The 26,342-nt window shown below is 42.5% G+C and overlaps 1 protein-coding gene across 1 annotated transcript in view; it reads left to right on the top strand.

Moving 5' to 3' along the window:
• Positions 1–26,342, top strand: part of LEKR1 (leucine, glutamate and lysine rich 1) — a 124,924-nt gene that overhangs the window by 4,410 nt on the left and 94,172 nt on the right. The window contains exon 3 of the mRNA XM_007067081.4: positions 9,251–9,465. Within this exon, the coding sequence (XP_007067143.3) occupies positions 9,251–9,465 (215 nt within the window). The remainder of the gene's footprint in view (positions 1–9,250; positions 9,466–26,342) is intronic.

The following is a 26,342-nucleotide window of genomic DNA, read 5'->3' as shown; positions in this document are numbered from 1 at the left end:
AGTCTCTTGACCAGCTGTAGATAGTGAAAAGCACTGTGAATCACCACTGCCATCTGGGAATTCAGAAACATTGATGGATTAATATCACCTTAAGGTACTCTTATCTAATCAGTTTAACGATCTCAGGTCTTTATAGATTATCGTCATAATATTCCAGAAACCAAAAAAACCCTCTTCTCATTCTAAGTACTTCGTGTATAAGCAGTAAAAAGTTTTGTCTCTGAACTTTAAATTGTGATTAACATAAAATGGCTGTGCTTGGTCCTCTTTTTGGCCAAGTGAAGCAAGGACCTACACTCAAATTGATAGCAATTTTTGGTCTGTCTGTATCGTGATAACTTTTGAAAACCACATCTGGTCAATTCCAAAATTTCAAGGGAATAGTCAAGACTTCAATGGACAGAATGGTGTAGGCATCAGTTGGTAAAAATTGGAAAACTAAAAAATCCTGATTTCCACTGAAATCACCATTTGATCATTCAGAATACAAGGGTGAGGGAGTGACCTAACAAAGATCTGTGGGAGGGGAGCAGAGTCACTCTGGGTACAAAGATGAGGAGTTGACCTCATTGGCCTAAGGGAGGGCAGCAGGGTCATGCTGGATATAAGGGTGAGGGAGTGACCTCAGGGTTAGAGTTTAGGGTGAGAATAGGATTAGTGGGCCCCTCACCCCCTTCCAGCCCAGCCCCTTCCTTCAGCTGAATTCCTCACCCCCAACTCTGGTCAGCCCCCACATTCGGGCCTTTAATCCCCATTCTGGTTAGGTCCTATTGCAGCCAGGCTCCCTGCCCATCCACTCTGGTCTCTCTTAATTTGGGTGAAAATTGGGAAAACTGAAAAAGCCTGATTTTAGGGTTTAGGATGAGGGGTAGGTTGGGGCTAGGGAACAGGGGATATTGTTAGGGCACCAGAGAGCTTTCTCTGCCAGCAGCACTAAATGGGCACTCTGTGGGCCCAATTTTAGTGCAACTCAGGCTGCTAGAAGCTTCTCTGGGCCCCTCAAGAGGGCCTCTCAGGCCCATTCCGGCCAGGTGTGCTCCTATTCTACCCGCCTTCCACTCCAGACAGGCCCTCCCCCACACACTCTGATCAGAACTCTATTGATTTCGGTGAAAACTGAAAATCCAGAAAAGCCTGATTTTCACTAAAATCCAGATTTCCAGTTTTTACCAAAATCAACAGAGTTCAGACAAGAATGGGGGGCCCTGGAGCCCTGCCATTGTAGGACAGGGTCTTGGCTGAGTTTACGGATTGGCCTACATAAACAATGAAGTGTGCAACCCTCTAATATTGTCAAACCTTTTAGTTTTGAAAACTAATTTTATTTGAGGTGAATGATTACTTTATAAATTATCAGACACTATTTTGTAGCCTTAATACACTTGGGGCTTGTTGTCTCAATTAATTAAAGCCCTTTCCTATGTCATATCACAGAAGAAAATAATTACATTTGTTTAGGTTCATAACTATCAGTAGCTGTTTATAATGGGGTTTTTCAAAGATAGTAGTATACATGATTCTCCTTACGTTCCAATTTAAAACTCAGTGACTTTATCAGCAGTCTAACAACATGATAGCAATGTCAGGAACAGTACAATGCTGTACACTTACCAGGGAAAGGCAGTCACAGTTCTTTTCTCTTACTGTTTAACTGATGCAGATGCACTTTAGTTCTAAACATTTTTTTTTCTAAAGACCCAATCCTGTTAGGCTGAATTCAAAGCAATTGAGGATGTTGAGCACTTAGCAGGATCAAGCCCTAAATTAGCTACATTTTCACTGACGAATCATGTGTTTTCATTGTACCCTAGACCAGGGGTTCTCAACCTTTTTCTTTCTGAAGCCCCCCCAACATGCTATAAAAACTCCATGGCCCACCTGTGCCACAATAACTGGTTTTCTGCATATAATAGCCAGGGCTGGCGGTAGAGGTTAGGTAGGAAGCAGGGGGGTACACTGATGTAAAATCCATTGATTTTAGTGCGAATTTTAGGTGCACAGAGAATGCAGGATCAGGCACTAAAAGTGCAACCTGACTTGAAGGAGTGTCACATTTTTACTTTGTCTAGAAAAAAATAAATTTTAGAACAAACTTTATTCATTAACTCAAAAAGGAGACTATTTTTAGTACTTCAGTTTAATTTATCTGAAAAGCTCCCAACCATTTAGTTCAATTAGCAAAACTGAAACAGATCTGTACTCAAGGGTCTGAACTGGAAATTTTAATGTGAGGGAGTTCTTTACACTGGGACAGAGTAAAGTGCCCATAATTGTTTATTTGAAAGACAGAAGTGGTGGTACTTCAAGAGAGCACAATGTTCTTTTTGGGATAACAACCCCCTCCTCCCTCTCCATAACAGCTCATGTTGTCCTTTTTCAATATAGTAATTTTAGTGCTTTGGAATCTTATGATATTTGTTCTGAATAACAGTTTCATATTTCCAAGCACAGATTGTAACTGCCAGGAAAAATAAACTTGATTTTTTAGTTTGTTCAGAGCCACTGTCATTTTATTCTGAGTCAAAATTAAGAGATAGGAAGTAATGCCTGTCCTGGTAATCCCAGAGCAAACATTCCAAAATGTTGTTTTATCCAGTTACATTTAAAATGCAGCATGTTACTGAACCTTTAAATAGTGACTCTTTAGCTAATAATTTTTGACAAGTTACTTGCCTTTTGATTAAATGCAATCTTTTTTTCTATTCAACCCCATTTTTTAAAACATTACAAAATGTTCTTTCCGGCTCTTTTTGTGTGCGCATGTGTTTGAACTTCTCTTTTTTCCTTTCCACCAGCCTTAGCACAAGGGATTTATTTCTTTTAACTTAGGCTATGCTTGCAGTTTTTCTGATTTCTGATCTTTCTAAGTCATACTGCTTTATGATACCTTTGACTATAAGTAATTGAAACAAAGATAAAAAGCATGATGTGATCTCCCATATGCTCAGTCACTCTATTTTGCCTCTCCAGCTGTGGCCGCATCTTCCTTCTTCCCTGTGCCTTTAAGGTAATACGTATACTTTGTGCATAACTGCTCCCTTGAGCGTCTCTCCTCTAACTTCAGCCTGGATCTGCTCCAGACTGGTTCATACCCTTTTCACTCAAATGAAACTGCTCTCATCACGCTCGTTAGTGACTTTGTGTTGCCTAAATTACAGATCCCCTTCCATATCCTCACTCTCCTTGAGCTTTCTGCTGCTTTTTGACGCTGTAGGGCATATAATCTTTTTTGAAACTTTGTCCTCTTCTGGTTCTCCTACTGCCTCTTTGGTGGTTGATTGGTCAGTGTCTCCTTCAACAGATTGCCCTTCTCACTTTCTCGCGGGTCCCACACAGGCCCTCTCTGAGGTCTGGAGAGGACTGGGCCACTTCCAGCTTTTGAGGCTCCTAGCCGTAATAAAATTAAAAAATGATGACACATGAAAACAAAATAAGGCACCAAAAAAAAAGAAAAAAAGAGTGAGACATAATTTAATTTTTTTTTTACAAATGCTTTTCTAGCCTTTTTCTGTGCAAAAAAATTATGTCTTTTACCAGATCACATATCTTATTTGCTTAAATTTGCAGCTCTAAGCTGAGAGAGTGTATCACATTTTGGTCCGATAGGGATGCACATAAAAACAAGTTGTGAAACTTATCAAATGGCACAAAATTTACAAGTGTCTAAATGGTCCTCCTGGACCCCCCTCTGATTGGCCCTGGACACATGCGTCGATCTGAGGCCCACTTTTTTCTCTGTCTACATCCTTTGTCTGGGTAATCTATCTATTCACATAGCTACAAATATCAGTTCTACCCTGATGACTCACAAATGCAACCTCTCCACTCCAGACCTTTCTCTCTTCACTTAATCCCGCGGTTTAGCTTTTCTCTCTGACATCTCTTTCTAGATATCTCACCATCAGTTTAAACTTAACATGGGCCATGTCTACACTACCTGCCGGATCGGTGGGTAGTGATCGATCTATCGGGGATTGATTTATCGTGTCTAGTGTAGACGCGATAAATCGATCCCCAATCGCTCTGCCGTCGACTCCGGAACTCCACCAGGTCGAGAAGCGGAAGCGGAGTTGATACGGGAGCGGTGGCCGTCGATCCCATGCTGCGAGGACGCGAAGTAAGTGATTCTAAGTCAATCTAAGATACGTCGACTTCAGCTACGCTATTCTCGTAGCTGAAGTTGTGTATCTTAGATCGATCCCACCCCCAGTGTAGACCAGGCCATGGATAAAACTGAACTTTCTTTCCAAGACCACCACACTCTCTCTGTCTCTCTCTCTCTCTTTCTCTCTCTGTTGGCAACATTACTAAACTTCTTGTTACTCAGGCCTGCAACCTTTTTAGACTCTTATTTCTCTTGCTCTGCACATTCACGCTACATCCAGATCTTGCAGCTTCTTACTACACAAGATTTCTATGATCTGATCTTTTCTGTCTGTCCAAGTAACTAAACCAATTCTCCAAGCCCTCTCCTAACTTGACTACTGTAATCACCTCCTTTGTGACCTTCCTGATACCCACATCACTCCCCTCCAGTCAATTCAAAATTCACTGTTAAAATAATCTTCCTATTGTTCTCACCATGTTGCCCCCGCCCCGCCCCCCTTGAGTCTGTGACAGGGTATACCTACCCCATACCAGCCCCCAAAGGGTCTTTGCAGGCTGAGGAAGTCCCGGCTCTCTGGTTCTGCTGGGCATGCTCAGCCTGGAGGCAGAGTATAAAAGGAAGCAGCCCAACTAAGTCTGGGCAGGCTGCTGAAGGGGGAGGAGGCAGACTCTTGCCAGGGAGCTGCTATAGGCTGCGACTCCAACTACAGAGCCATGGCACGCAGAGTTCCAGATGGACTCCAGGCTACCTGATGCCTCCAAGGACCATATTTTGAGGTCCACCAGGACCGCCTTTATTGGGTGACCCAGATGCCCCAGATGGGAGAAGAGCTCCACCAGCTGTTGATCCCCTGCCAGTTTCGACGGGATCTGTTATGGTAGCCCATGCAGTGCCCTGGGCTGGGCATATGCGGTGTGAGAAGACTTTGCAATGAGTGGCGCTGAGATTCTTCTGGCCGGGTATACACCAGGAAGTGCGGGACTTTTGTGCCTCCTGCCCCAAATACCAGTGTGCTGGTCTTCGAGAGGATTAGCCTAGACTTGGTGGGGCCTTTGGAGAAAAGTGCATCGGGGTTCCAGTATACCCTCGTGGTAGTCAACTATGCGACCCGATACCCGGAGGCTGTCTCGCTATGGACCACCATGGCCCCCACCATAGCCACAGAACTCCTTAAGATTTTTGCCAGGGTAGGAATACCCAGAGAAATCTGGACAGACCGTGGAACGAATGTCTCGTCCAAGCTGATGGCCAAATTGTTGTCTATTAAACATTCGAGCTCTCAGGACATCGGTCTATCACCCACAAACTGATGTGCTAGTTGAGAGGTTCAACGGAACCCTGAAGGCTATGCTTTGGAAATTCATGGACGACGACCCACGGCAATAGGATAAGTTTCTGCCTGCATTGCTGTTTGTCATGTGAGAGGTTCCCAAGCCTCCACGGGATTCTCCCCATTTGAGCTCTTTTACGGGAGACAGCCAAGGGGAATCCTGGACCTGCTCCAAGAAACCTGGGAAGAACAGGAATCAAGGGTCATGGGGTCAGTGTCCTACATCCTGCATCTGCGAGAACGTCTCCAGAAGCTGGGAGAGTTTTCCTGGGAAAATTTGCTGCAGGTGCAGCACACCCAGGAACTCCAGTATAATCAGGGGGCCAAGCTATGGACTTTCAAGCTTGGGGATAGGGTCTTGCTGCTATTGCCATCTTCAGAATCAAAACTGCTTGCTAAATGGCAGGGACCATTTGAGATTGTTTGGCGCATGGGGCCAGTAGACTGAGGTCCAACTCCCTGGGCGACAAAAAGACCTTATGAGTATACCATGTAACCTTTTGAAAGTCTGGAAGGCATGGGAGATGGGGTCTAATCGCCACTACCCCCAGAACCCGAATTGGGGCGAGTGGACCTCCCGACCCAACACCAATCACAATGGGGCAAGCCCTGAACAACAAGCAAGGCTACAACAGTTGGTCCAGAGCTTCCCCTCCATTTTATCTTCCTACTCTGGATGGATGAGTATCACCAGCCATCAGATAGACACCGTGCCCGGACAGAAGGTCCGCAACCAACATCGCCCAAGTGCCAAGTTTTTATCAACATTAGACTTGACCAAGGGGTACTGGCAAATATCCCTTACCCTGACATAATAAGAGAAGACAACCTTCCCTATGCCCTTTGTCTTATATCACTTCATCACCATGCCCTTCAGGCTAGATGGGGCGTGGCTGCATTCCAGCGTTTAATGGACCAGCTGTTGCAGCCACACTGACAGTATGCAGCCGCATATATTGATGACACAGTGGTCTAGAGCGCAAGCTGGGAGGTACACCTACATCTCTCAGTGGTTCTACAAGCCCTGAAGGAAGCAGGACTCACAGCAAATTCCTCCAAGTTTTCCCTCGGGTGGAAGCAAGTGACTTATTTGGGATATATGGTGGGGGCAGGACAACTCCATTCCCTGAGGTCCAGGCCCTAAGAGATTTCCCCGCTCCTACGACAAAAAGGAAGGTAAGGCAGTTCCTTGGCTTGGCAGGGTACGACTGGCGGTTCGTGCCAGACTTCGCCATGATTGGCACCCCCCCCTCCGACCTCATGAAGAACTCCCGACCGCGGAATGTTCAGTGGTTGGAGGATTGTGAGAGGGCCTTTCAGACCTTGAAGGAGCGACTTACCCAGGAGCCAGTCCTCTTCCACCCAGACGTCTCAAAACCATTCATTTTACAAACAGATGCTTTGGAACTGGGGTTGGGCTGCTCCCCTCTAACTTTCTTCTACTGCCTGCTTCCCTGGGCCACTTCCCCATAGCCCCAGCACCTTCTCTGCCCCTTTTTGTCAGGGCCCCAGTCTGGCAGTCGTCAGCCTAGAGCTCTCCCAACCTCTGCTGACCCTGCCCAGCACTGCTCTGTCTTAGGTGCTTCTCTCAGAACCAGTTCTTCTCACTTCATTCTCCAGGGAGAAATTCTGCTGCTCTCTGCCCTGCAGCCTTCTCATAGGGACCAGCCTGGCCCTGATAGGCTGCTTTCAAGCCTCCACTTGATTGGCTGAGGCTCTGTGCAGCCATTCTGGCTTGCTTTAACCCCTTCCACGCCGGCGTGGGGCAGCTGCCCCACTACAGGAGGACAAGGGGGAAGGACCCCCGCTGGGTCCTGTCTTGAGGGGTAAGGTGTGTGACAGGGTGTACCTACTCCACACCAGCCCCGAAACAGTTAACTGTGCTTTGCAGGCTGAGGAAGTGCAGCCCCTGCCGGGTGTGCTCAGCTTGGAGGCAGAGTATAAAAGGAAGCAGCCCAATTCAATCTGGGCAGGATGCTGAAGGGGGAGGATGCAGGCTGCAGGCTCTCTCCAGGGAACTGCTACAGGCTCTGACTACAGAGCCATGTCACGCAGTGTTCCAGATGGACTCCAGGCTGCCTGACGAGCCTGCAGAAGAGACCTCGCCGGCAGGAGCTACGCCAGCTGAGGACCCCAAAGACCATGGGGAACTATGGAGAATTGCTGAGGGAGAAAGGGTAGGAAGCAGTCCAGGGGACTTAAACTCTTCTCTAGTGAGTGAACCAGGGAACCAGTCAGCGTGTTTCAGGAGGATCCCTGTTGACTGGGTGGTGAGCACCCCCACTATTGCCAGGGGCCTGGGTTGGGATTTAGAGGAGCAGGGAGGGCCACACCCTCCTAAATGGTGCCCCAGTTCCCCAATGGGCCAATAGATCACACAATCCCACAGAAGTGGGCTACTCTGACTCCGGCCATTAGGCCATGCTGTTCTGGTGGAAAGGCCGCTTATTGACTCTGGCCATTGGGCCATGCTGCCCTGAGCAGAAGGGCTGCTTATTGAACCTGGCCATTGGGCCAATTCAACAAATCTGCTTTGTGTGTATATTCAGAACTAAAGTTGCTTATCTAACTGACAAAAGTAAGTTTTACCCCTGCATCAGAGAGACAACACCATTGTGTGTGTGGGGGGGGAAATAGCAGAATTCTATTCTGGTTTACGTAGCATCAACATAATTGTAAAATATGTATGTTCCAGTTGCAGAAACTCTACTGTCCCTGATGAATGAGCCGGAAAGAATAAGCTGAGTTTGCAGGGCTATTGTTGGAAAAAAACATAATTGTACTGGAATTGATCTGGAAGTCTTGGAGAGACTAGAATGGAAAGCCCAGGGATAACTGACTAACCAAATATCTTGTATGTCTGAAAGCCTCACCACATTTCCCTGTGTGTTAGCTTTTCACCAAGAAGAAAAGGAGTGCTTGTGGCACCTTGGAGACTAACCAATTTATTTGAGCATAAGCTTTCGTGAGCTACAGCTCACGAAAGCTTATGCTCAAATAAATTGGTTAGTCTCTAAGGTGCCACAAGCACTCCTTTTCTTTTTGCGAATAGAGACTAACACGGCTGTTACTCTGAAACTTTTCACCAAGCTTTGCTGAAAGTCTTGCAGTGTCTTGCCAGTTAACTCTGCCTCTCAGTTTAAGAAATGGTGGTTCAATCAGTTGTCTATTGTGTGCTGAATAATTTCTCTTTTGATGATGAATAACTTCACACCTGCCAAATCATATAGAGTTTCCATATGACACACATGCCATGTAAGCAGACCTAATGATGATCACTATTTTACTCATGGTTTTTGTGAACTCTGAATGTACTTTTGTAAGACTTGCTGGATTGTATCACTTCATTCACTTCCAGCTGTTCTTCTGGTCTGTTTAAGAGAAGATGAGTTGTTCAGAAACAGCACAGAGCAGCACTTTTCTGGCTCGGACAATCTGAAAGTCCCACTAAGAATTAGCTTTCTAAAATATAAACTGGGTGTTTTTCTTTATTTTGAACTGTTTCCCCAGAAAATATACTTCAGAGAGTCCATCTTCTCTTTTGGGGACACCTAGGTATGTATGATACATTAACAAGTCCAGGCACCTTGTAAGGATTCCAATAGGCAGAACTACTGGGTTATAGTTTGATTTAATTTTGCTAATATAGCAAATATTTTAGTTATTATATGGTAAATCAATAAATAGACTTCTGATCATCAATAATCCTTGTGGTAATCATTTAAAATTAGTCCTGTTTTAGGTTTGTTCAGTTTGCTAATTAGTTTCAATACATTTCTTTAAAGCATTCTGATGACTAGTTCTTTTTCTAGATGTCCCAGGATGAGACGGTGTGTAAATATTGTGGAGTCAGCTATCTGATCCTTCACGAGTTTAAGCTGATGGAAGACAAAGTAAAAGCAATGGAAAAGGAGATGAAGTTTTATGAAGGAAGTGTAGAGCGGGAAAAAAGACTTCAAGCACAACTACAGTGTCTTAGTCAAGACTTTGAACAGTGCACGGCTGAGAGTGAATCAAAAACAGAAAGGTTGGAACATGATATTTGTCCTTATATTTTTTCATATTAACACTCTCATCAATGTAGTTGAAAGGATGGTTTCAGAATGGCTTTCCTTCCAGAATCAACCTGAATCAAGTGTAGTTCATACCTGAATACATTTTAGTATTTTAATTTAAATCATAGTTTGAAGCATTCCTTAGAAGCAAATATTTACTACCTGAATAGTTTAGAGCCAGTCAACAAATTTAAGTGAAAGAAAGGTCAGATTATTTCAGAGAAAGCTATTGACAAAGATGGAAAATACCTTTATTACTGGAGTCATAATTTATCTAAAATTGTTCAAATCAAATTTAGACTATTATGGTTGACAGAATAAGGATTTTACATTTCTGAAATGTGTACTGACTGCCTTACAATAGGTACAATAATCTGCTAAAGAAAAAACAGAAACCTTGCACTGAAAAGCTTACAATTCAGTTTCCAAAAAGAATGATTTAGAGCACTGAAACTGATGTGAAATTGGTTAGTACTGTATGTGTGTAGTTTTGAAATGGCTTCTAAGTTCTTATTTCTAAGTCCTACATGGGAACCCATCTTGCAAACATTTACTGCCATGCAAAATGCAAGTTATATTGCGGTAGTCCCATTAACGTAGTGGGAGTTTTGCCTTCATAGGAACTTCAGTAGATTGGCAGTACCAAATGCATAAATATTTCATTTACTGTATTTTATCTGTTGGTTGATTTTGCTTAGTGCCTACATTCATCATCATAGCAGTAATAAAACTGGAGAACCAAATTAACAAGTTCATTCAGTCAGACAGTTATTCTCAAAAAGGAAAAAAAAAGTCTTTTTACATTAAAGGGCATAATCAACTTGAATTCTAGGCAATTTAAAAACATTAGTTACAAGTAGTTTCAGGTACACCCACTGAGTCCTCTTCCCCCAGTTTTTATGGTTCTACTGTCACTTTTTTTTTAAAAGAGGTTTTTCTCTTCCTTGTGACTGTGTGAAAACCTAACAAGCAACAGGAGAAGCAGGGAAATTTGACTATACATCTAGTTCTGCAACATATGTTGTTTTCACTATGTTTTAAATATCTGTCAGCGCTGTACCACTCTCCAGTATTAAACTGATATGAAATGACTTTAAACTGATGGTCTTAGGTGCAGTGATCAAGAGCTGTAAATGTTTCCTTTCTCAATTAATACAAATAGGTCAGTCTGCATTTTCTTCTACCTATTTATCAGCAAGTATTACTTTAAAGCTGAAACCAGAAGCACTAGTTATGAAATTCTGTCCTTTTCCTGGGCCCACAGTGTAGCTTTGGTTGTTGCATCTGCAAACTGATTATTTAATATTGCACCATATATGTCAGCTTAGTTTTTGGAAGACAGGAGAAAGCTAAACGTGGAAATTGTGTTTTTAAAAAAGCCTTTTCCTACTTCTGTTCCTGCCTTCATCCTTCTTACTTTTTCTCCCACTATTTGTTTGTCCTTTTTTCTACCTTTCACCCACACTAACTATAAATATTTTTTCAGATCTAAGTTCCTAATTATGCATCTTATAGTAGTCCATCTTGGATATTTGTTGGTGATGATATAAAGAACTTGGTTTGGTATGGAACTTGTTTGTTATCGTCATTATAAACGAGTTTCCACAATATGTTGATTTCTTTTTATTTGATATTGTAGGGTTGTTGGAGATGTACTATATTTCACCTTCTATTGTGGATATGCCATTATATGTTTTTTGGTGATCCATCATGACACTAGCAGATTTCTTACCAAAATAATAGTGTACCTCCACTACCATCTTTTGTAAAAGAAATTCAGTATTTTTTGGCTTCTCCGAGCCCGAAAAGTTTTGAGGAGCAGGTTTCCATTATTTTCTCTCATTTTTCTGCTTCTCTTCCTAACCAGACTTCACTCTATATTCTGTACTTCTTGTGCCCTCATTTTCTGTGCTCTTATTTGAACCAGTATATATTTTCCAGTTGTAGGTTTACAATATGATTCTAATCTAAACAGTACCATTTTGTTTTTTAACTAGCAATAATGTGGTGTTTGTGAAAGGTGAGTATGTGTTGCTGATTTCGCTAGACACTGAAGTCCTCTGACCACGTAATAGTATGGCATGAGTAGCAGCACTGAAAGCTTCCCTGCAATGCCTTACCACCCTACATTGGCACTATTCTGGATAGACCATCTTTAGGGGTGAAAGAGTGGTTGTAAGTCTTTGTCCAGCCACTCATCAGCCTAATTCTAAAGACTGTCAGTTGCGGTGTTAGCTTTTGTGAAATGGACTGAAACTGCTAACTCATTACACATTGAGCATTAACAAGCCCTATGATAGTAATAACTTTCATTTAGAATTCACCTGGAATGTCTTAGAAACACTAGAGAAGAAACACTGAATTGCACTAGTGGCCTACAGGGAAAGCACTCCGTCATCCTTTAACAGTCTTGTGAGCCATGCAAGGAGACTAATAATTTAACATGACTGTAACATTTGAGATTGAGTTAGAGAACATCTTCAGCAGTCATTGCCAATAAATCTTTACTTCTATAATATGTATGGCCACTCAGAGTTACATAATACACTGTCTGTAGCCCTTTCCGCTTATTGCAGTGTTTTTGATTATTTTTTTCCATTCTGGGCTCTGAGCTTGGAATAAAGAAGAAATAGATTCTCTGTTTTCTTTGGTTCAAAAACCTTTTTTAGAAGAGTGCATTTGCTTCTAATTGTTTTTACAGCCCTGGGCATCAGTTACACAGTGAATAACGGTAACATTCAGTGTATTAGCAGATGATGTAGCAGCACATTCTTCTTGCTTAGAGCTGTTTGCTAGAGGTGAACTAAATTTTCCATTTATCAGTATTTTTGTGACAAAACTTGAACAGTTAATGAAAATTTCACCAATGCATTTTTCTTCCCGGAGGCCTTGCCCATACTATAGGCTTGATTCAAAGCCCACTGGAATCAAAGGTTATGTCTACACTTGAAGCTGGGGGCAGACAGGCCATTCATCTGGTTTTAAGCTGGACAGTCCTCTTTTTCTATGATTTGTCCCTACTCCAGTTCAAAACCAGATGTGGTTTTGTCCAGTATCACCGAAGGGGGATGCCATTTTGAAAAGCACGCTGCTCCACACCTGCAGGCATGACTTTCATGCATCTTCACACCAGCAGGGGGGTGGGGTGCCTTCAAAATGGCTTTCTCCATGCGGCATGACCTTGCACGCACTGTGTGCGAGGTCGCACTGTGTGTGCAAGGTCACGCTGGTGGGGGTGGGCCCATTCCCTTCCCAGAAGTACTGAAATGTCCAGTATTTTGAGGATGTGGCAGTGGCCATCCTAGCTGGGGGTGTGCTTCTCAGCTCAAGTAGACATACTTATGCTAGCTCTGATTGAGCTAGCGTGCTAAAAATAATAGTGTAGCTGCAGTAGTACGGGGAGCAACAAGCAGTGGCCTGAGTCTGGGAGGCTCTGTACTTAGGGCAGCTAGCCTATGCTGCTGCTCACTGCTACCATGGCTGCACTACTATTTTCAGCATTCTAGTTCCAAGTGTAGTAGTAGCAAAAGGAAGTTTTCCCATTGACTTAATGGGGTTTTGATCCAGCTGTATTTGAATAATAAAAATAAATAAGCTATTGTGCCTCGTTAAGTACCTTTTCTAAGTATCCCGGCTCATTGCTGCTGCCGTATTAAGTTGTTACATTTACTGACCACTCAGTGCATTGCCATGGTCCTGGTTTTTGCATGGGTGAGATGGGGCTGGCTAGAGAGTGAGATTTCATCAGTGGCCAAAAATGCCTTTTTTAATTTGTGGTTGGCCAAGAGACTGGATGTGTTTCTCTCAGATACAGACCCCATTCCTTTTTTTCCTTTTAGGTTAGACTACTGTGAGTTGCTCTACCTGTTGGTAACGCAGAGTGGGGCTGGGTTGCGCCCCCTCCCTACCCACTGTGGGGGCTGGCTTGGGCCTTGCCATGCACCCTCCCAAATGTTCCTCCATGCCCCTCTGGGAGGTGTGTCCCACAGCTTGGGGACCACTCCCATAGAGAGAGAGCCATATAAGTACCTAGATCAGGAGTGCGCAATAATTTTTGCAGGGGGGCCACTCCATGAATTTTGGTAAGTCATCACGGGCTGCACATTTCTACTATATTAATGGAGGGTGCAGAGTCTGGGAGGGAGTTTGGTTGCAGGATGGGGTTCTGCCTGGGGCAGGGGGTTAGGGTGTGAGAGCAGGTGCAAGGTGAAGGCTCTGGCCGGGAGGTGCTTACCATTGGAGGCTCCTGGCTGGTGGCGCAGCAGGGCTCAGGCAATGGATGGCTCACTCTGGAACAGTTATTCCATACTGACATTGGTCCATTGTGGTTACATGTCTATCTTCAATAGGGAGTATTGCTGGCATATGTATTCCTTTCTGCTTCCATCAAGAGTTACTGTATAGGAGCAGTAATAAAAATATTCCTTTGAAATCATTATATGACTTTTAGTAAATACCATAAGAGAGTGGCCTGAGGAAGCGAATAATGAAAGATACTATCATTAAAAACTAGGCAAAAAGATCACGACATAGGGAGAGTGTGGGATTTGTAAATTAAATCTAATGGAGAACTCTTCTTGTGTGTGAATGAGCTGTATATCTTCATATTTGCATAATTTAGAGTTCAGTGGTCTGTTATATTGAAGCATGGCATATTCTGTATTATGCTGACATGGTGGGATATAACTAGAGACACTGAACAATCTTCTTTTTCAGAAATTATGATATGGTAGATGGTCTTTCATTCTGATTAAATGGAATTTCCAGTTAACAGAATATTCCTTTTTAATGATAATACTGCTGTCTAGCGAGCTGCAGAATTATAATGAGCTCATCAGATTACCAAACAGTCCTATGGAGATGGGAAGAGGCACTATGTCTAATGTGAAAGGACCTAAGCCTGCTGTTTACCCAGTGGCAAGGGCAGCCATGAGAAGTCCAGTATAGCAGCTCAGCATGGATGGAATACGTTTAACGGGAGGTGTGGGAAGTATTTCTTATATTTCTTATTTGTATGATCACTAAAGGGAGACTTAGAGCTGCTATTAGAGAAGCAAACAGACAAAACTAGCCCAAGACTGAGATTAAATTCAAAGGCCTATCATCAGTAAATTGTCAGAGCCCTAATTAAACAGAATTATCAACAGAATTGTCATCCTGATTAATAGCAGTCTTTACTGTTAAATAAGTATAACTAGGTTTGTCAGTTGGTTCTCTGAGAGATACATTCTGGGTACCCACCAACCTGTGTGTAACGTGTGTATTTTGGTATCTGCAGTTGTGTGTACTAATACTGTTTGTTAAAAATTTGGTACGAGGCAATTCTTTGTGCTGCATTAGTTTATGTACGTTTAAACTGCACAGTGTGATATAGTGACCTAACATGCCACGTCATGTTGCTTTACCAAGCTAATCAGTATCCTTTTAACTTAAAAGTAGTGGGTATTTTTCCAGTATTTGTAGTTTGGTGTGAATGGCAGATATTCTGCTTTTGCCAAGTTCCAGAGGTAAAATAATATAACATGTCCCATGCAATAAATCACATGGTGATACATCATAACTGATGTAATGTAACAGGATGCAGTGTACCTATAATAAATAAGAAATAGTGAATCAGAAAAGTAGTGAATAACAAGAGCAAACATGTATTATAGGAGTTGTTTGAATATTTGTCTCTGGTGATATGCAGTTACTTTGGTCAACAATTGCCTACTATCAGCATGTCTGGCTACATTTTTAAACAGCGTTTAACCTCTTATGTTTGTCTCATTATTTATTCCTCTGTATGTCTTCTGTGTTCTGAATTGTTCTTACTTTAGATACATAGAGTACTTCTTCCTCTTATAATATCTTCTTGGTATATCTGAACCGGAAAATCTCTGTTTACGACTGAAGTTTTAATCCTGACTAACGTTGAGAAGACATTTGTGTGAATTGACCTAAAGCTGAAGGATCTAGCACTATGCATAAGTTTATTTGTAACATTTCATCTGATATGAGTGTATCAGGAATGAATTTTGTGAGTAACTTATTCCGTACACATTATGGATGGGTCATAAATAGGAAACTCTCTGGCTACATGGACATGTGATTTTTACATGTCATATCTTACTAAGATGCTGATGGAAGATTCAGCACTCGGGAATGTCTTGCAAATTTGCATTTTGTTTACTTAGCTGCATGCCACAAAATGCTGTAGTCCTTATTGCTTTCTTTTTGGAATCCATTTTCTTGATGACCATAATCGTGGCTTAAGAGAGAGTCCATTACAATGTTTCATGATGGCCTTATTATATCTATGATATTTTTGTCATGTATTCTTGTCTGCCATGATCCTCATGGAATATAATTAGGTTATATAGACACCTCTGGCTGGCAAAACATAATAGTGCGTCATATGATACTATAACTAGTTTTTGACTTGGACAAACTTTATATGGAGCTGAGATAATGAAGTGTTTATGGGGATGATGGCATACATGGAAAGTACATTCTGTGGACTGAAAGTAGTGGCCCTGTCTAGCCAGATCTGAAGGGGCAACAGCATGTCAGGGGGAAAAGCTGTCCCATAGTAAATGAAAAGCAAACAAAAAAGGTCAGGATACAATAAATCCTGCTGCCCTTGTAAAATGCAGAGCTAGTCTGAAATTTTTCACTTGCATGCTGTTCTGAAGGGTAGGATTTTGGACCTTAGAGTACTGCATATGTTTGTACTTATCTAGTATTTGGAAAAAACTTGTAGTTGAAATTAAATTAAATTCCCCCATAGGAAACAATCATGAAAACAACATTGCTTGATAAATTTGGCAATGTTTTCTTATTTTGTAGATCGGGGTCTAAAATTTGCAGCCTGTGGGCCATCTGCGGCCCGTGAACCTCTCCAATGTGGCACGCGGGGCTCCAGCAGTTTTGGGGCCGGGTCTCTCCCTTGGCCCCACCTCCCCCCCCCGCAGGTGATTTACAATGGCCTGGGGTCCCGGCAGTGCAGAAGAGCTGAGCAGCGTCTGCCTGCTAGCTCCATGTGTCTGCCGGCCCATCCCTGCAGCCCCGGGGCAGGAAGGGGCTGTGCCTCCACATGCTGCCCCCACCCTAAGCACCCCTGCGGCCAATGGGAAGCTGCGGGGTCGATGCCTGGGGGCAGCAGTGTGCGGAGGCCCACTGCCCCACCTTGGAGCCCCAGGTAAGCGCTGCACCCCCGACCTCCCTCCCTGAGCCTGCACCCCCTCCCCACACACCCCCTCCTGCCCCCAAACTCCCTCCCAGAGCCTGCACCCCAACTCCCTCCTCCTGCACCGCCACCCCCTGCCCCAGCCCAGAGCCTGCACCCAGCACCCAAACTCCATCCCAGAGCCTGTACGCCAGATCCCCTCCCCCACCCAAACTCCCTCCCAGACCCAACCTCTCACCCCTCCTGCCCCCAAACTCCCTCCCAGAGCCTGTACCCAGCACCCAAACTCCCAGAGCCTGCACCCCAGTCCCCTCCCCCAGACTTCCCCAACCCAAACTCCCTCCCAGAGCCTTAGGCAGGTGTGGGGTGGAGTTTTTTGGGGGGTGGAGTTTTGGGGGGCGGGTTCTGGGAGGCATGAGTGACATTACTGGCCCGCTGGGAGGATTTGAGAACTGGCAGTGGCCCTTAGATAAATTGAGTTTGAGACCCCTGTTGTAGATGTTGTGTTGAATATCAACATTCTGTGCTCGTTTACGTTCAATAAGGTAAAATTTTGCTTGTTTTGAAATTAGAACCTTAAGTCCCTATACTTTTCTATTCAGTTTTACAAATAATTTTTGGTTTCATTAAATTATTTCCATTGTATCCCTTTTTATGCTAGCATATTTTAAGTGAGAAAAAGTAAGACCAAGAAAAACATGCTTGCTGTTGGCAGCAGGTGTTTGAGATCTTATATTGAAACTTTTTGCAGAAGGTATAAAGAGTTTATGAAGCATACTCACCATACTGGGCCCTGAGGATCCTGCATACATCTGTGTTCAGGCAAAATGAATGTCCCACTAGACTTTTACTTGGCCTCTGTAATTTCTCAACCTCCTCTAGTGTCTCTCATAAAAATGAGGCCACCGTTTGGTCCTTAATCTTTACAAAATCATGAACTATGCCAAATCATAGCAATTTGGGTATTATATTCTTCATCTTTATATCAACCTGTGGATTACTAGCCAAAAGGTTTGTCCTACTTAATGCCAGTGCTTGAATTGTACCCTGGGTGTGGAGTTTTGGAGTGGGATGGTTGAAGTTTTCCAGAAGTTCAAGACCAACAGCAGTTTGAAGGCTAAAAGTAAAAGGACAGGTTTCCCATTTAGTGTATCTCTCCCTGAGTTTAATGGAAGCAGCTCACAATTCTTTTGGGGAAGACTCTGCCTTCTCCTCTGTGGCTGTGGAGAGCCTTCCTGCAGCAGGATTTAAGATACAGCAAGCTAAGGCCTTTTTACTTCTGAATGAGAGCATCCACACAGGCGTTTAATGTGCTTTCATGTATCCAAATTAAAGTCACACCTTTTAGTTGATTATCTTAACTTTCCTGAGTGTCCCTATGTAGACAAGCCCTGTTAGAGTTTGTCAGAGAATATATCCTGACTACATGCCAGTTCTCTTTAAAAAGATACTGATACCTTATAGAGAGCTTTGGAATATATTATATTGGTTGCTCGTGTAGCACATAATTTTCTGGGTTTGTGTTCTTTATTACAAGGTGATTTATCTGCAGTTAGCTTGCTCTTGTTTGCTTCTGCTTCTTATCCCCCCAGTAGTCCTCTGTTTTAAATGTCATATTTCAGCATTGAGAAAATGACTGAGTCAGAGGACTGTGCTGTTAAGTAGGAATAAGAGGCAGATGGACTCCTATTTCCTTGCCACCACAATTAAGAATAAAGAACAAGGCATGAGAAATGTATTAAAAAAAGCAGAATTGTTTCTAAATGGAATGCCTTGTTGAAAAACATCAGCAGTTCTGTAAGAAACAGAGTCATTGACTGAAGTTTAAAATATGCCTTAGAAAATATACTCAGCTGTTTCTGTCATGCCTTCGAGTCGTATATGGGGAACATGAGAAGAGTTCCACATCTTTTACTAGGGTAGAGAGCCTCATTGATTGACAAAACACTATAATCACCACTGTAATATATTTGTTGGTATTGCATTGATGTGTATCACTTGGTACATAAAAAGGAATAATTTCATAAAGTAAATGAGAGTTCTGCAATGTGATACAGATGTTTCATGTGGGTGTTGGAATTTAGGATGTGGGCGCTCCTTAAAGGCTCAATTGTAAAAGACAAATAGATATATTATTTTGCCAAGAGGTGGCACATGGATATAGAATTCAATGAGCACATGTGTTTTGCACAGATCAATTGCCAACAGAACGAAGCAGTGTGGTGCCCCCTTTTCTTTGTAGAGGGAGTGAGCATGTGCTCAGTGCTATAATTTTTCAGGGCCTTTATTCATACAATTTTACTTCATTCTGAAAGCTGAGGCTAAGAGGAGAAGTGCACAATAGTTATATTATATTTGGAGAAAAGGTATATTTGTTTAGAAGAGGTATGGAATTAACTAAGAAATAGTGTATTTGGCTCTTTTTAATGAATCAGTAATATGTGCCAATTTAATAGTGCATATTATTTTAATTAATCAGATCATAGCTTTATTAAATACAGTAGTAGCATTGGGGTACTATACCAGCCAGCAGAAAACCAGAAAGTGGTTTCATATAACAGGGGGTTTTTTGTATGGGTTTTTTTAATATTTGCAAAATAATAATCTGTGAATTCTGTTATAGGTGATGGTACAGATGGTCTCTGCTTGTCTCTGTTGTTGCTCTCCGAGAGAAATTCAGGCCTTGTGCTGGCCCTCTGCACAAGGCTAATGGGGTTTAAATGGGATTTATGTGATGCCAAGGCCTTGTGTTAGTCCTCTGGGTTGAATTAGGGGCACTTTCTTACTTATGAAAATCACAGACAAGAGTTAGATAAGTTCCAGGAAGGAGATAAATTAACACAATGCCCTGGATAGTACTAGGAAGATGATGCCCTCTCTCTCTGACTACTAGATTGACTCTTCAAGTTAGGAAGAGGTTTGCTTAACTGACAAAATTAAACATTCAGTTCTAATGTTAGTAAATGAGCAGAACTGATTCATAGGTCCTGCCCTTCAAAACTGATAACCTCTAGTCCAGAGGTGGGCAAACTACTGCCTGCAGGCCACATCCGGCCTGCGGAACCATCCTGCCCAGCCCTTGAGCTCCCCACTGGGGAGGCTAGCCTCCGGCCCTTTCTCCACTATCTCCCCCCTCCCCCCTCGCAGCAACGCCACTGCGCAGGCAGTGCCCTGGGAGGCGGGGCTGCGCGCTTCTGCAGGTCAGCGGCAGCGTGTCTGTCTCCGGCCAGGTGGCGCTGCTGCCAGACATGCTGCTCTGAGGGGCACAGTAAGGGGAACAGGGAGAGAGTTCCCGGGGGGCAGTCAGGGAGCAGGGGGTGGTTGGATAGGTGTGGGAGTCCTGGAGGGCCTGTCAGGGGGCGGTTGGATAGGGCGGAGGTTCGGGGCAGGGGGCAGTCAGGGGATGGAGTGTGGGGGGGGTTGGATAGGTGTGGGAGTCCCGGGGGGCCTGTTGGGGGCGGGGGTGTGGATAGGGGGCGGGGCAGTCAGGGACAGGGAGCAGGGTGGTTGGATAGGGGCGGGGGGGGGTCCCAGAAGGGGGCGGTCAGGGGACAAGGAGCAGGGAGGGTTGGATGGGTGGGGGGCTCTGAGGGAGGCAGTCAGGGGGCAGGAAGTGAAGTGTGAGGGGTCGGATAGGGGGCGGGGGCCAGGCTGTTTGGGGAGGCACAGCCTTCCCTACTGGGCCCTCCATATAGTTTTGCAACCCCAATGTGGCCCTCGGGCCAAAAAGTTTGCCCACCCCTGCTCTCATCTGTAAGGATTTATTCCTCTGTTTAAAAAAGGCTCTAAAGGGTCTAACCTACTTCTCTCCCAAGCTGATTTCCAGCAGTGTGTTTGTTCATCCAAAAGCAGATGTGTTTAGTAACTTTATCTGGGTCAGACAAAAGGCATTATTTAGAAGAGATGAAAAACAACTGTCAATGGAAAGTGGAAAGAGTCATGTTAATCTGCAGGAGAACAATTTTGCTTCCTTCCTTACTAAAAATATTAATTAAAAATAATATTTTAAACTCTTTTTTTCATAATTTTGACATCTGAGAATGGTCCCACATACTGCAGAAGATTAATGGGATGGAGAAATGGTTACCTACCCTCTAGGTGTTTGAGCAAGTAGTGCTCTTTGAATCTATTTAAAGTAATTTTGAGAGGAATGTATATTTTAGTATAAGGTAGAAGGGAATTTTTCCTACTTGAAAAATGTAACCTTAGAAAAGTGCATTCTGTCTATCTATAAAATTGATACAGTGATACCTATCACACTGTGGTGTTGTAAGGCTTGCTTACTTAACGTATGTAAAGTGCTTTGAGACCCTTGGAAGAGGGTCAAGTGAAGTGCAAAGTATTATTCACATTCATGTTCAATTACTATAAATTGTGTGTTTTTTAATCTCACTCTATGTCCTGTTTTACTGATTGGTTGAAGGGGGCTTGCACAAGCATCTAGCTGATTGCTTTTGGGCTCTGTTGAGGAAATTCTTAGCTTTCATCAAAATGAAAAGGTTCTAGCCATCCTTTCTTGGTAAGATAGCATTAGAGAAGTAAATGAATTGTTCACTACAGTTGGCATCAACAAGCAGCTAAGCATTTTCAGCAGGAAGCTGGAGTGGGGAAGACCTAAAAATTCCCTTGACATATACTTAAAAGTGAAAGGAGTCAATTAAGTTTAGGATGTATCCTCTCCCAAATTCTTAGACCAGCCTTGTGTATAGAGGTATGAAAATGATGACCAAGATTAGTTATACTGTGTGTATTGAAGCAAGCAGTTTTGAAGATCTAACTGGAAATGCTACAGCTCTCCTTGTTAAAACTTTCATCCAATTCTGAGTTTGTCAAGATTAGGGAAAAAGGCATTTTTAAATCTGAGTTTTAACACCTTTCGCTTGATTTTAAACAGTGTCTGTATTAGTGGTAAGTAGGGTTTTCAACTGAATTAAGCTAGCTCAGTTGAGCTAACTTAATTAGAAAAAAGGCACCATTTTCCTAGTCTACACAAGGACTTTGAGACTAGGATTGCTCACTCAGGCCATGCTTCAGGTACACATGTAACTGCTGTGACAGATGAGAACTCCCCTTGCACATCTGTAACCAGTACCATTCCGAACAAATGTGGCACATGAGAACTCCCCTCGCACATAGTTCCTGCACCCCCATCTTGCTGACTGCGCCAGCAGTGTCAAAAGTGTGCGTGTGGGATTTGGGGGAAAGCTGCTGCACCAAATGGGACTCTTGCAGCCTGCTTCTTTCTTCCTGTCAGTGCATGGTCAGTTCTAGCCTCGCGTTTCAATAAGTGGCACTGGGAAGAAGTCCTTCAACCCCACACTGCCTGTGGGAAACCCTTGCCTCTTCCTGGTCCCCACACCAACTAAAGGAGACCATGCGCAGCCAGAAGACACCCACCCACTATGAGAATCAACGTAGATCCAGAGTGTGAAGCTGAAATGTTGCTAGGGAATGGGAGAAGTATCAAAGTCAAGGCTCCCACAAGCCAGTGGCTCATCACGCTAACGCAGTTAGGCACGTCAGTTTCATAGCCAGCAGTACACCAGGGAGTGATGTGTCCAGCATCACATCTGACCGACTTTGAATGCCCTAATCTGATATATCAGGTTCCCATTTTGCAGCTTGGTGAACTGGGGGTGACCTTTCAGTGTGAGATGAAGGGAGACTGAAACCTACAACTTTCAGGATGGAGGTCAAGTGACTTAACCACTCAGCTGCCACATCTTTAAAAAAGTATGGAGAAGTATGGAGTTTATTAATTTGGGGGGGGAAGAGTATTCTCACAGGAAATCTCCTATGTATCACCAACTGAGATTCTTTTTTTCAAATCATTCAGTGGCCTGCTTAATGTTTGGTTCAGAACATTAGAACTATCATTCTGGATTAAACCAATGGCCCATCTAGCCCAGTATCCTGTCTCTGATAGTGGCCAGACCAAAGCTTCAGGAGGAACTATATAGAAAAGGGCAGTTGGAGTGATCCATCCCTGTTTTCCCCTCCCTTCTGGCAATCAGAGTTTGATGTCATCGTGAGCATGGGGTTACATCCCTGACCATCTTGGCTAATAATAAGTGATGGACCTATCTTTCATGAATACACCTAGTTCTTTTTTGAACCCAGTTATACTTTTGGCCATCACAACATCCCACAGCAGTATGTTTCACAGATTAATTGTGCATTGTATTAAAAAGTAGAAAAAGGGAATTTTTAGGTCCTCCCCACTCCCCATCCATCCTAAACTTCCTCTTGTTTGTATTAAATGGGCGGCCTATTAATTTCATAGAGTGACCTCTAGTCTTTGTATTGTGGGAAAGGATAAATAACACTTTTCTGTTCACTTTTTCCATGCCATTCATGATTTTATAGACCTCTATATAACCTCCTTAATCATCTCTTTTCTAAGATGAGCAGCCCTAATCTTTGTAGTCTCTTCTCATATGGAAGCCATTCCATACCCTGGATCATCTTTGTTGCCCTTTTCTGAACCTTTTCCAGTTCCACTCTGTTTATTTTTATATATATCTATATCTTTCTGTATGCCCTCTTTATTTCAATTGCTAGTTTTATATTATGCTATCAATGTCACACAGTAATAACATGAAAAATAGATAGGTTACCAACAGGAAAGGAGTTACAGCAACATTCCTACAAAATTTTAGGCACTCTCCTATGTTCTTGCTTACATTTCTCTAGAAAATAAAAGCACATTATGTAAATGCATGAAATCATACAGTTGAAAAGATGCTGTTCATTTAGTTCACCTCCTTCAGTGCTGGTTCATTCCTCACAGTATACATTAGTTTTTCCAATCAGTTATTTAAATGATTCAAGTGATGTAACTTCTTGGACTTTTCATTGTCTGTCCCACCTTCTGCTATCACAGGAATTCATTCATGTGCTATATACCCACAAGATCCTAACATATTATCATTGCTTAGCATTCCAGAGGAAGAAAAAAAAAATCCTTGCTAATATGCTGTGGAGAGCAATCCCCATATTTAAATGATGTATCTAGTGTTATTTTTACCCAGAGATACCAGATTTGCATATAAGAGACGACAAAATACTGCTGTATAAATAAAACGAAAAGGAGTACTTTCCTTTCCACTGAATGCACCCGATGAAGTGAGCTGTAGCTCATGAAAGCTTATGCTCAAATAAATTTGTTAGTCTCTAAGGTGTCACAAGTACTCCTTTTCTTTTTGCGAATACAGACTAACACGGCTGCTACTCTGAAACCTGCTGTATAAATGTTTCTCAAATAGTACTTGATTGTGTACATTCAGAAACTGATTCAGAAGAGAACTTTTAATGTGTTTAATAGTCTGTTTCATGGTATAGTTTGTGAAACTCTGTATGATCCAAATTCAAATTTTTTTATTTTAATATTCTTGCTACAGTTTCACATTGCCAACTGCATGTTACAAATTGAGTAATATTTTTGTTTGTTCATACTGCAGGATCAAGTCAAAACTGCATTTTGTCAAAAATATAATTATTATTCTCCAATAGTATAAAGGTCAGATAGTTTGTTACACTGAGTTTTTTTTATTGGTTTTCTGACTGCTCTTTTATCGAAATGATATAGTGTGGGTGGGTGGGTGGGTGGGTGGAGAGAGAGGGGAATTAAACAGAGGAAGGAGCATCTCTGGCCACTTGGAGAAGGTGCCAGATTGATATTTATTAGTGGGTTCAATTTAGTCCTAGCATCTCTCTCTCTCACTTGCTGAGAATCTTTCTTCTGCTTCCATTCTTGACTTTCCCTTGATGTTAGCCCACCTCTATCATTGTGGGGAAGAAGGGTGGTGGTGGCTCAGAGAAGCAGCTGGGCGTGAAACGTCTCAGCATACAGCTCAGAAGTGACTTCATACTGAAAAGCTAGGAAGTAAGGTGAACCGAAGGCATAAAGCTCATTCATTGCACATTGAGGGAACTGGAAAGGGAGTTGGAGACTTCATTTACACTTCTCATTTACTAGCTCAGTGCTGCAGACCCTGTGAGAATGTTTATTTCTTTAAAAACTTTCTTTCCAATAAAATTTATATAGAGTATAATTTCTTATGTTATTTTAAAAACCATTAATTTGTTACCAAGTTTGACCTGACAATATCTCTTTAAAGCTGCTTTGGGAAACTTTTCTCTGATATTGCTGGCTTGTGTTCAGTTAAAAACTCCCATTTAGGTTCCCCCCGTAACACTTTCTGTGCATATAATTCTCAAGTCTTTTATAATGTTAATTTGTTAATTTTTAAAATAATATAGTGAACTGGACTCTCCTCTTGTACCCTTCTTACCAGGGTATAACTCCATTGACTTCAGTGGAGTTACTCCTAATTTATACTGGTGTGGGAAGAAAATCAGGCTGATATTTTTCAAATTGAATTTACTGCTGGTGAAAGATGCTTAGACTCTGAAGGCCTTTGTTCCTCTGCAGAACAGGTTGAGAACAGATAGTGGCAATGCAGTTTTCTCTTGACCATTCCACCATTGTATTATATCCTGTTCTGGAGGTTCATGTCTAGAGGGAAGAAGGTTATTCAGCTTCTGGGTGCACTAAATTTTTTACCTCTGTCAAGTCAAGACTGCAAAGAAGAGTGCCAGTTAGTGCCAACTGTGAGTTTATTATCAGTCCACACAGCAATGGAGGGACCACCAACTCGTTTCACACAGATCACTGAACAGTTGTCAGAGATATTACCTTCATTTACTGTCAGACTGGGCCAGATATGAACCAGCAACACAGAAGTGAAAGATTTCATATACCAATACATTACCAATCTCCTAAATCATCTAGCCCAACTACGATGGATGAAGTTAAACAGACCACTGAAAAAGCATAATTTGGAAGTAGTTTGTGAATAGGTCCATCAGAAATATGCTTCACAGTTTTTGTGTAATATACAAGATATATATTCTACACCCAATTAATAAATTAAATATTAGCTTCTTCATATAGATGCAGATTAGTCTGCATATGGAATTGAAAGAGACATGTAGAAATGAAAATGATGTAGGGAATGCACACTCCTGTCTACCAATAACATTAGGAAGGGGCTATTGACCATTAGTACTACTTCAGGACATATCAGTGTGCACTGAAGAGTCCCTTGCAAATACTTCTCTGCTTTTTCATGATATTCTTTTCATTGTCAGCACCAGTTGTCAGCGTGTCACATGCAGCTCCCACTCAGTGCAGACTTCCTCCTGTGTTCAGCATGAACATATGTTGGTTGTGAAGAAAAGATGTTCAGTTTCACAGTTTATGTGAAATGTAAGAATGTAGAAGGGAGCACTGTGTTCTCAAGATTCTCTTTTAGTGCCAGGAGTTAATGATCCATTGAGCTTTGTAGGTCTCTGTGGTCCCTCATGCTAACTATGGGTAAATTAACAAGTTTATTTCCTGCCCCCGCCCCCAATACTGGGAGACAGTATGCAACTATTCAGATTGAACCCCAGCAGGAGGTATAATTATACTTTTTATCTATTAAAGTAGGCCTCCTGATAGCCACTATCTCCAATCAGATTGAGGGTTTTTTAATTTTTATTTAAAGTTGGAAGCTTTTTCCTAACAAGATCCAGTATTGTACTTTTAATTCAGACAGGTAGTCCTTATAACCATTAAAGCATTAATGCCTAAGTAACTTCAAGAAATATTTATCTTTCAATTAAACATCAAAGTCT

This window comes from Chelonia mydas, chromosome 9, assembly GCF_015237465.2.
Source record: "Chelonia mydas isolate rCheMyd1 chromosome 9, rCheMyd1.pri.v2, whole genome shotgun sequence".
NCBI lineage: Eukaryota > Metazoa > Chordata > Testudines > Cheloniidae > Chelonia > Chelonia mydas.
The sequence above is the reverse complement of the archived record's forward strand: the minus strand, read 5'-3'. Positions and strand labels throughout refer to the sequence as shown.